Genomic DNA, 12,461 nt, shown 5'->3' with positions numbered 1-12,461 from the left:
CGACAGGGGCAACTCGTTCCGATTACGATTTTCAGTTTAGTATGGCGCAATGGAAATAATTAGTAATAGCTGAACTTTTCGGCTAGAAAGGGTCTCTATTGTTTCCCAAAAAGTTTTAAGTCATAATGTATGTATTGTTTGTCCGCATTTTCGTTAGTCGTAATTTGTTTTCCTTAGAAGCGCGCATGTTTTCAGGATTGCCATAAAACAAACCTAACCTAATATATCTATCAGGATAACCTTACGAAAATCCTGAAAAGTTAACGGTTTCAGAATTATGCCTAATGATAATATGACAAACCAGTGGGCGCAGCACGGTTCCATTTTTTATCGTCTATCACTATGCGCGTCCCTTTCGCACTTACGTACTATTTAGAACGTGACAGGCATGGTGACAAGGGATAAAAACACGACCGTGCTAAGCCGCCAGGGCTCGGAAACAGTTTAATTTTTCTAACCGGTTTCGTTCATTCACCCGGGAACGAAAAGGATTTCGTTTCCGTTTGCGGTTACCGGTTAAAGAACTGTTCTATTAAGATACTGATTTATGCCTAATTCGTTCGCCTTCCGTTTTTGTGGAACGAAATTAACCGGTTAAATTGAAAATATCGAAGCGAGATAGAACGAGTAAGTATTGCGTATTGCTCTTTCACGTATGACAATGAGTTTAACCGAGAGTCTCCGAAAGCCAAGACCAAGAGTAACCGGTATTATATCGTTCCCTGCGAACCATAAAGTTCCGTTCCCTCTTATTACCGGTTAGGAGAGAGAACGTAATTTTTTAGTTCGCGTTCCATCAATTAACCGGTTTTTTAATGAACGAAATAATATAACGGTTTTGGAACGATATATTAACAGGTATTTCAATACCGGTTCCGAGCCCTGTGACAAACAATACATTATGACTTAAAACTTTATGTTAAAGAAAGGGACCCCAATTAGAAACATGATGGTGAATAAGGATATACTAAAGTTCCGTTTTTTTATCTTTAGTGTTTGAATTTTTGTACCTAATAGGTAGATATTTTTTTAAGTGAAAACTTCTTTAGCGGCGCTGTGCACTTTTAGAGGTGGGGAAAAATGTTAAACTCGAGACAGCGTAAGACGTAAGACCATAAAGTAAATATATATATGTAGTCTGTGGTAAGACGTAACCCTCTCTTTCTACCGCGCGGCGAAAATGTATGCCTGAGCCTGCTGTTTCGTTTAGGCGGCGCAGGGCGCTTGCGTGACGTCACGTGTGACGGACAATGTCATTGTGTTTTTCTTTTTTGATTTAAATGCCATCTAGTGAGTTTCCCTCAAACTGGTATTAATATAACTGTAGTACTCACAGTGATGTCCTTAGGAGTTTCAAGTAATGCGACGAAATAACGTTAGATGGCGTTAACCTCAATTATACATAGTGCTGCAGACATTTTGCACTAGATGACGCTGTTATTAATATTTTGAGTTACAATGTCGTTGAGTTTTCACTTCTGCCGGCACTCCTGGAGTGCAACCCGTTGTTTTTTTTTTGTGTATTTACTTACCGGTTCCAACATGGTTAACTCTCTAGTATAATCCGCCCCCCGCACTTTATACGGGTTCCAATGCTGCCTCATGTCCAGCACGTCCAGTAAGGTGGCGTGCAGGTCGTGCGGCGTGGTGAGCGCGCGCGCGTTTGCGTGGAGCGCGCGCTGCGCGTGCGGCCGCGCGCGCGCCAGGCGGTCGGGGAGGCGGAGCGCCAGGAGGGGGAGACGCTCCTCCAGCTTGCCTTGAAACGTGTCGCGGACTTTTGAGTTTCTGGGAAAGATAAAAAAAAGCTCAGATGGTGCTGTCATCGTTACAAGCGGTTTACATTTTCGCTCGCGCCATGAGCCGAGCCGCGAGCCGCGCCACGGGACGCGAGTGTTAGCGGTGGCTCGTGGCTCGTCTCGCGGCTCGGCTCGCGCTCGCTTGGCTCGCGTGGTCCTCCATCGTGGTCGTGCGGTTGCGTTTACACTCGCGTTCGGCTTGTCATTCGGTTATAAACCTTATGCCGTGCCGTTAGTGTTTAAAATATATTACCTCGACGAGCTTACGAGCCACAAGACGAGCCACGAGCCGCGAATCTAAACCGGCCATTAAAAGATTAGATACTTAAAACGTGGAGTCCAGATCTCAACCGCACCCAGCTAGGTCTATCCATGGTCTTCACGACGACTCTATATATAAGCGTATCTTCGGCCCTGCACATGAGGCTATGGGGCTGTCCATAAATTACCTCATCGATTTTTGATGATTTTTGACCCCCCCCCCCCCTAAAATCATCCAAAAATCATGCTTCGAATGACCCCGTTTCCTCCTACGTCATGCTACCATCATCCGATGTCCAGACCCCCCCCCCCCCCCCCCTAATTTGAAATGACGTAATTTATGAATAGCCGGGCAGTACCCACCTAGGTCCGTGGTCTCCCATGACGACTATAAGCGTATCTTCGGCCCTGCACATGAGGCTATGCGACAACGCATACATGTCGTCATCGGCAGTACCCACCTAGGTCCGTGGTCTCCCATGACTACTATAAGCGTATCTTCGGCCTTGGACATGAGGTTGTGCAGCAACGCAGCGGTGTCGTTATCGGCGTTGTCAATAAGATTGAAGTCGTCGTGCGTGATGTCCGCTATGAATGTGAAGATGAAACGTTTGCCGCCCAACTCGAGGAACTAAAAGGGAAACACTTGAATGAAATATAATAATCATAGAGGCCCGCCCGTCAAAATAGGCAATTTGAATTTTGAGGATTTGTAATATGCGGATAACAGATATTCAACAAATAATAAATGGCAAAACAAAAATATGGCGCAAAATACACAACAAATAATTAGCTGGTTATAAAAATTGGAATTGGAAGACTAACGTTAAAATTTTAAAATACTACGGTCTTGAATTTCAGTCAGGAAAGGGGATAAAGGTGGTCTTGACGTTCAGGGGTAAAAGGGTAAAGGGGACAAATGTGGAAGCGCACGCAAGGGTGCCAGTAGCTGGATCCGAATTTACTTGTTTTGCATGGATGGCGCACAAAGTCTTCAAACAGGCCGACGAGGTAAGCCTCACTCGCTTCCTGGCGAACGCGTATGGCAGCAGACCCGAGGTAAGCCTCACTCGCTTCCTGGCGAGCGCGTATGGCCGCAGACCCGAGGTAAACCTCACTCGCTTCCTGGCGAGCGCGTATGGCAGCAGACCCGAGGTAAGCCTCACTCGCTTCCTGGCGAGCGCGTATGGCCGCAGACCCGAGGTAAGCCTCACTCGCTTCCTGGCGAACGCGTATGGCCGCAGACCCGAGGGAAGCCTCACTCGCTTCCTGGCGAACGCGTATGGCCGCAGACCCGAGGTAAGCCTCACTCGCTTCCTGGCGAGCGCGTATGGCTGCAGACCCGAGGGAAGCCTCACTCGCTTCCTGGCGAACGCGTATGGCCGCAGACCCGAGGGAAGCCTCACTCGCTTCCTGGCGAACGCGTATGGCCGCAGACCCGAGGTAAGCCTCACTCGCTTCCTGGCGAACGCGTATGGCCGCAGACCCGAGGTAAGCCTCACTCGCTTCCTGGCGAACGCGTATGGCCGCAGACCCGAGGTAAGCCTCACTCGCTTCCTGGCGAACGCGTATGGCCGCAGACCCGAGGTAAGCCTCACTCGCTTCCTGGCGAACGCGTATGGCCGCAGACCCGAGGTAAGCCTCACTCGCTTCCTGGCGAGCGCGTATGGCCGCAGACCCGAGGTAAGCCTCACTCGCTTCCTGGCGAACGCGTATGGCCGCAGACCCGAGGTAAGCCTCACTCGCTTCCTGGCGAGCGCGTATGGCCGCAGACCCGAGGTAAGCCTCACTCGCTTCCTGGCGAGCGCGTATGGCCGCAGACCCGAGGTAAGCCTCACTCGCTTCCTGGCGAGCGCGTATGGCCGCAGACCCGAGGTAAGCCTCACTCGCTTCCTGGCGAGCGCGTATGGCCGCAGACCCGAGGTAAGCCTCACTCGCTTCCTGGCGAGCGCGTATGGCCGCAGACCCGAGGTAAGCCTCACTCGCTTCCTGGCGAGCGCGTATGGCCGCAGACCCGAGGTAAGCCTCACTCGCTTCCTGGCGAGCGCGTATGGCCGCAGACCCGAGGTAAGCCTCACTCGCTTCCTGGCGAGCGCGTATGGCCGCAGACCCGAGGTAAGCCTCACTCGCTTCCTGGCGAGCGCGTATGGCCGCAGACCCGAGGTAAGCCTCACTCGCTTCCTGGCGAGCGCGTATGGCCGCAGACCCGAGGTAAGCCTCACTCGCTTCCTGGCGAACGCGTATGGCCGCAGACCCGAGGTAAGCCTCACTCGCTTCCTGGCGAACGCGTATGGCCGCAGACCCGAGGTAAGCCTCACTCGCTTCCTGGCGAGCGCGTATGGCCGCAGACCCGAGGTAAACCTCACTCGCTTCCTAGCAAGCGCGTATAGCAGCAGACCGGGTGGTAACGATGAGGTTTCTTCACTCCACGGCGTATGGATTTCCGCGCACTTTTAAAAACCTCGTATTAAATATCAAACTGGATATAAATTGCCAATCTGGTTTTAAAAAAACACCCCGGGAACACGAACGACTCTTCAGCACAAAATCATAGAGTAACTTATATGCTTATATACATGGTATAATAATATACTCCGCCTGGTACTCTATTCCGAGATTCGCGTATGACCTAACTGACACGGGCCTACGTCATCATGCTGTTTACAGGTTCTCAAACTTTAAAATGTGGGAGAATTTTAACCAACGGTGAAAATTATTTTAACGGCATTAATTTTAAGTTATTCATGTAGAAACATAGTAAAATAAAACAAATCTAATGTATTAAATTAAACTTTATTTATCTATACAAGACAAACGTTTAAAAAACTAATTCACAGTTACACATTAATTACCAAGCTTACGACGTGAAAAGTTTGGAAAACACTGCGACTGCTGACACTGAGCGAGAAGGAAATAACAATTAACACGCGTTCGACAAGGATGACTGTCAGGGCATGAAGTTATCTAGATCCGAATTGTCAAATGTGACAGCGCTATCCTGTGTTGCCAGTAATGTAAACAGAATTACCCGAACGTCTGAATTTTCTTTCGTGAATCGGAAGATATTGCTAACGAATAATTAAAAATGACGTGTTATTGTAAAATTTAAGATAAAATACATTATAAATGAAAATTATAAAGAAATATTTTAACTTATTAACCATAGTATCAGGACTAAGTGTCTTGACCTTTGAATGCTATCTGAAGTGCGTTTAACTCCAGGTTCTTCTTTTTCCACCGTAAGTTCAGCTTTTTTGGCTTCTTTCCTTGGGACCTTGAAGCTGGAAGATTACAATCGCTTGAAGTCGATTGTATTGGTTTTACCTGAGTCGAAGTGGTAATTTCGTCATTTTGTAAGGTTCTAATCAATGTGTCCACATGATTATCAAACTCCCCGTCAGAAGAAGCATCGCCAAACTCATCAACCATCTCCTCAGTCAACCCCTCCATCTCAGGATCAAAATCAGGCTCGGCAATACTATCGTCATCAAATTCTAACCCATCTTCACTCGCATCATCATCACAGAGTGCCGCAGCAATGTCGGTATCTTGCAAACGACGTTTACAAGACATCCTAGTACAAGATATTAATTACGTTAAAAACATATACCTACCGTACTAAACTTTGACCCTTTTACGATAATGTAGCTTATGGGCTACAAACACTAAGTACCTACTACTTTCATAAAAACAAGGAATTACTTGAAGATATACAATATATGTTATGATTTATACACTTACCTCAACTTTTTTCACGATAACAGGCACAAAAATCACCAACTACTATTTTTAAAAGATTTTAACAAATTCACAAACACATGTTTTTCAAATTTCTCCGAAACACTAAACATTGTTGTGTTTGACCGAGTAACGCCATCTAGTTGAAAATTGAGGAAGCGTCTAGTCCATGCATCGGTGTGTAGACTACAAGATACAGTGCATAAACTAGCGTTTAAAAAATTTCTTTAAAATTGAGAAAGGTGTCAAGAGTATGTTGCCCGTAGGCAACAGTATGATACAGAGGGATAATGTACCTACCCATGTAACATGTTATGTTGAAATAAAGTGGCAATGTTATTGTGACGTAGGCCCGTGTCACTCTGGGAATAGCAGACCATGTTTTATTAGACCATGGCTTATATATGTCGCAGTCGGATCGTATAATCCGCCGTATTACATTACAGCTAGCCGTTTTCAAAAACAGGGGCGTTTTGAAATGCGGCGGTTTAACAATTAGCCGGATTGAATGCGGCTGAATGAGAATCCGCCGGAATGTATTCGGCGCCATACGTTCTTCAACACGGCTAGCCGTAATGTAATACAGCGAGTCATTAGCCGCCGCTTTGACAGTTTTTAGTTCCCATTTTTAACACCCGTGGCGCTGCCTGACAAACGCTGGGGTGTCCATCAAATCTGGAGTTCGTCGGACTGTTTCTTTTCAAAAAACATTTCTTTCGCAACTTAACTAGACGGAGCCCCGCTTCGCGGGGCTCCTATTTCTGAGCGGTTTGCCCTTCGGGCATCTGAAGCTACCTAACGAACCTAACCTACCTACCTATTGATTTAGTGAGACGTCCGTGAAAACATTACACTTTGGGGAAAAAAGCGTAGGTAGGTAAGTAGGTTAGGTTCGTTAGGTAGCTTCAGATGCCCCAAGGGCAAACCGCCCAGAAATAGGAGCCCCGCTTGCGGGGCTCCGTCTATTTAAGTTGCGAAGGAAATGTTTTGGAAAATAAACACATGTAGTGCGGTGGGACCATGGTAAAAATAAATTAAATTGCAAACATTGTCAAACTCCGGTTACGTAGGCGACCGAAAGAACTGGTCACTCTACAATCTAAAATAGTAGTACGATGCGGCTAAACGTTGGCCGCCTTATTGAAGAACGTATCGCAATGACAATCCGGCTAATCGTCGAACCGCCGCATTTCAAAACGCCCCTGTTTTTGATAACGGCTAGCCGTAATGTAATACGGCGGATTATACGATCTGACTACGACATATACACAAAATCCACAAACCATCTGCCTAAAAACAATTTCAATCTTTTCTTTCTCGTACATTCCATAAAAATTCAAATTCAAAATATGCCTAAAGATTCACTTTATTACATCCAGCCAGCAGTTATTTGTTTGTAAAACAGGTTCGCAATCTCGAGTTTTGAATCTTCGAGTTTTTGATATAAGCGCCACCTACGCGTATTCGCGTGAATCAACAACAGCGAAACGGCCTGACAAAAAAAACTGAAGCCACAGTTCGGTAGTTCCACACAGATGTAGACAGATCTAGTAGCGTGTCGCTACACTTGCTGGTCCAGCGCTAGGCCATCGTGTAGAGGAGCCATAACCATCGCATGGCTATCTTGCTAGTCCAGCGCTGGGCCATCGTGTAGAGGAGCCATAACCATCGCATGGCCATCTTGGTTCATGCGGATGCGGATGTCGACCAAGTCGGTAACAGGAACGTCTTAGCGGCGGCGTAAGTGCTAGGTAATTTCGTCATTATATATATAACGAAGGGAATCCCACTGGATATAAGCAATTACAGACCAATAAGTCTTCTACCAACCATTTATAAGCTTTTTTTACTTCAGAAAATAACCAAAAATATAGATATGCAGCAACCTGTCGAACAAGCGGGGTTCAGGTCTGGATACTCGACAATGGACCATATTCATACAATAGAACAGTTAATAGAAAAATACAATGAGTACAACAAACAATTATATATAGCATTCATCGACTACAGTAATGCATTTGACTGCTTGTAACATTAACCCAGAGTACATCAATGTCGTGAAGAACATTTATAGCAGCAGCAAAAGTCGAGTAAAACTTGAGAAAAGGGGAAATGAAATTGAAATAAAAACAGGCGTCAAGCAGGGCGACCCCATATCTCCTAAACTTTTCATTGCCATATTGGAAGAGATATTAAAAAAGCTAAATTGGAACAGAACAGGAATAAAAATAGAAAATAAATACTTAAGCCACCTGAGATTTGCCGACGACGTGGCCTTATTCTCTGAGAATGCCAACGAGCAAATGATAAATGCTCTCGCCCAAGAAAGCGCAAAGGTAGGCTTTGAGCTAAATTCTGAGAAGACCAAAATATTGACCAACAGCTCCTTCATATACCCAATAAAAGTAAAATGCAAACCCATAGAATATGTAAACAATTATATCTATTTAGGAAAGCAGGTATCCTTCAGCAAAGAGAGGAATGAAGAGGAAATTGAAAGGCGCATAGCCATTACATGGAAGAGATTCTGGGCTCACAAAGAAATTATGAAGTGAGACTACAGACTCCATCTGAAAAAGACTGTAATGGATACTTGCCTCCTACCTTGCCTAACGTATGCTTGCCAGACGTGGGTACATACAACCAACATACAGTCTAAAATAGCAACTTGCCAAAGAGTTTTTTTTCTTTTTAATTTATTTTTCAAAGGCACATACTTATACATAATCAATTTTAAAGTTACTCGCCAAACTACGTAGAACGCAGTTTGTTGGCGAGACAGCGCTCATTTTATACAATTTTATGCACCTACTTAAGTTGCTATCATTCTAATAAAGCTTACCCTAAATTTAACATTAAAGTTATTCTCAGAAACTAAATAGATATAAATGTAAATAATAGGTAGTAGACTTTCCTTTTACAAAACATAATTTTACAAAAAGATAATACTGTGCAAAAACAACAAATCTAATTTTAATAATCTATCTAAGCTATGGAGCGGAGCATTTTAAAACTAAAGAGAATTGATAAAGTAAACAGTAAAATAATCAGAAAAAAAACTAAAGTAATATAACTGACGCACTCACTCACGCTCTAAGAATGAAATGGCAATGGGCAGGTCACATTTCACGTGTCACAGACGACAGATGGACTCTAAAAACCACCCAGTGGAAAGGCCCAGAAAAGGGGTAAGCCAAAAACAAGTTGGTCTGACGACTTACGGAAAATAGCAGGGGAAAATTGGATGCTACCAGGAAGGGACAGGAAACGCTGCAAGGATATGGAGGAGGCCTTCACCCATAAGGGATCCACATGCAATAAACATACCATATTATAAAAACAACGAAATGTAGAATTTTATGTAGAAATAATAGTAGATTGTTAACCAAGGGTGGAAAGTGAACCATTGCACCCGAGATATTTCTCTATATCTCTCTTCGTTCGAGCGCCAATAGTTCGAGGGTGAGATGGTTACTTTTACCCGAGTTAAACACTCAACTTTTCATTTCGACTATGAGGAAAGTCAAACACGAGAAATGCAGGTTAATTATTGGTTGACCAGCAGTTTATGCAGTTTTGTTTCTTTTTAAAAATAAAGGAATGTCTCCTTTAAGGCGCTCTTATACTCGAGTTTTACGTTTTCAAGGGGGTGAAGCAGACGCAGCGATAGAATAGGCTGGGGGGCACCCCGCGCGCCCCGCCGCATGATTCCCGCACAACGCACAACACGTCTACTTCCTTATTCTGTCGCCATCCGTATTCTGGTTTGTTAGTTCCGAATTTTTTTCCGGAAATTTATATTGAATAAGGTTTATATATTGACGAAATAAATAAAATTGAAATTGATTATAGGCTAATTCGTATTTTGATGAGTATTTAATGAAATTTACAATGGTGGTAAGTATAGATAATTATATGTGACGTCCCACGGTCAAAGGTACCTTATGGCGGGTATGGAGTTATGCATACCCCAGTAATCTACAATAAATAAGCTATCGATAACACAAAAGATCAACCTTCTAGGTTGCGTAGTTACAGAGATATGATTTTTTGAAAATAATGTTGTGAAATGAGCAACTTTACGATAGAGAAGTTTTAAGTTTAGCCGCCTAAAAAACTATGTTCCTGAAGTAAGTTACATAGTTGACTACAAATAATAATACCTTATATATCTGAGATTAAAAAAATATTGCGACTTGTTCTGTAATGCCAATAGAAACTTTTGATATCGACTGATTTATGTGTATACTAACCAATCTCTTGAAAATAAAGTTTTATTTAATTTTCACGATTGATTGCAATGCGCTCTCAAGATTTAAATTTTATCTATTAGAAAACGACACTGACAGACAGTTTAAGCAAAAAACAATACCGATTTAGAGGTGAAAATGTATTTTTTGACTTTTTCATATAAAATCACAAAATTGAATATTTTTACTTTTAATGTGACACACAATCAATTTTTCTGAGCACATATGAAAGAAATTCTGTCATTCAAATGAAATAAATCCTAAAACCGCAACTAAATATTATATTAAACCCCTTATGCCACTTTAAACTTACATAACAATAACAGTATTTGCTCCATACATTTACGAAAAGGTACCTTATGGAAATAAATCTAATAATACATCACTACAAAATATCAATCATATTACAGTTTATCTTTTATGAATAGAAAATATTAATTTACATTAAACTGCCCCAAATTTAATTAGTTCTTCGTCATAATAATCTTAAAAAAGACCAATAATTTGTATGTAATGAAAAGGTACCTTGTGATTAAGTTACATGATGAGGCATGATGATGATGGAACAGTTAGGATAAACTAATAATATTTTGGGGTTAAGATGGTATAAATCGTCTATTTCCTATCAATAATATATTTCGGTTGCTATTGAAGATAAGCGGCATTGAGGTTCAATGACCTCAGATATTCCATAAGGTAATGCGTCGGATATTGGCATTTTTCAGCACCAACCAATGGCTGATTTACTGCATGCGACCAAACCAAATGAAGATTATTCTAGTTAAGAAAGACTTGATGAGAGTAGCTTTGGTATAATAGCAGGCTACTTGGATTTGTGATGTCGGTCTATGTACGGTTATAATATTTGCGAGGCGCCCCAACCAGAACTGAAATTATCAAATTAGTTTTGCAGAATGCTAATACAGTTCTCTACCAAACTTCTTTTCCCGTATTGACTAGTTTTTTTGTGAATTTTTAATCTTTTTTCCATAAGGTACCTTTTCTACTAAACTCTGAGACGACATTACTAGGCTTATAACTAACTTATAACAAAAATAAAAACAGGTAAACAAACGTTACGCATTAAGGTTTCAGATCACACAATAAAAAAAAATTGAGCATTTTTTCACCTCTTTACAAAACATTTCATATCTCCGAAACTAGAAACCCTCATAAGGTACCTTTTCCCGTGGAACGTCACATATGTAGGTATACAATACTAGAGTATTCCACAGTAAAATAAATAATCAATCATTTCTAATGTTTTATCATTCATGTAGTCTTGTGTGATATAATAGTTCAGCTTTAGAAATCGATACTTTTGGGTTCAATTGGCGTAAAGGACATTTTGGCGAAAATGAGTTATATATACACTTATACAGTTTTATTCAGAATTCCAAGCGCTTTCGTTCTGTATAGTTAAAATTTCAATATCTCTTTAAATGTTGCCAATTTTTTACTATGATTTTGGAAAAACATCTTAGCTCAGGGGGCGTAAATGACCAGTTATAAAATACATAGTAATTATTATCAATTGTTTTGATATACATAAATAAATAGATATAGATGGTAGGACAGCAGTGATTCTGTTGAAACAAATAAAAAAAAATGTTTTGTGGCTAAAATTTTTTGTAAGTATATTACACCCTTTTTCTAATAAGACAACCATAAAAAAGAGGCGTAAGGGACGCCCTTCTTAAAAACAGTCGTGTTTTTTGGCGTAACGGACATGCTATTTTCGTAAATAAGCATTGTATCATAAGTTCAAGCAATCAGTTCAAAAGAGCTCAAAAAGTTAAGAATAAGCCATATACAGACATCCGTTTATTCAAACAAACAAAAAGGTATGATTTTTTTTCTCAAAACAACCGTTTTTTGGCTCTCCTAAAAATCGCGTTTTGTCCGTTCAACCCTTTGAGCCTACGTTAGTCGATGTGTACCGTAGTTGGTAACGAATACACCCCGAACTTAGAATAAAAAAGTCTGAGTATGTCACTTACGACCCCCTACTAAACAAGACTCACTAAATTATCAAAAATGTCATGGTCGTAAAGGACATTCATAGTGTTTTTGACCAATTTTAAAGGACATTAACTGCTTTCGTATTGAATTTATAGATATGATCGCTAATTTAGGTTAAAGAGACTAACATTTTGAATACTTTTTCAATACACATCAAAAATATAGCTCGATAAATAAAAAAACGTATATCAACACAAAACATCGCAGTTATTCGCGTCTCCTGAAAAGTAGCATTTCGTCCTTTACGCCAATCGAACCCAAAGGTATCATCAGTCTTGTCTTGACCGGGCGCGTGCAACATTACACTGGACTGCCGAGATAAGCGAGTGTTCAATAACTACTTTGCGTACGATTTCCTATTCCTAAATTATCGATGTAAAAGTAATGTTAAAAA

At 41.8% G+C, this 12,461-nt stretch overlaps 1 protein-coding gene across 1 annotated transcript in view; it reads right to left on the bottom strand.

Annotated features, from left to right (window-relative positions):
- The window catches only part of LOC134803085 (uncharacterized), a 59,853-nt gene that overhangs the window by 17,049 nt on the left and 30,343 nt on the right, over positions 1-12,461 (bottom strand). Inside the window, exons 7-8 of the mRNA XM_063775792.1 lie at positions 2,519-2,688; positions 1,533-1,785 (exon numbers count right to left, since the gene is read on the bottom strand). Coding sequence (XP_063631862.1) covers positions 1,533-1,785; positions 2,519-2,688 — 423 coding nt within the window. The remainder of the gene's footprint in view (positions 1-1,532; positions 1,786-2,518; positions 2,689-12,461) is intronic.

Source organism: Cydia splendana, chromosome 26, assembly GCF_910591565.1.
Source record: "Cydia splendana chromosome 26, ilCydSple1.2, whole genome shotgun sequence".
NCBI lineage: Eukaryota > Metazoa > Arthropoda > Insecta > Lepidoptera > Tortricidae > Cydia > Cydia splendana.
This window is presented reverse-complemented; position numbering and strand designations above follow the sequence as displayed.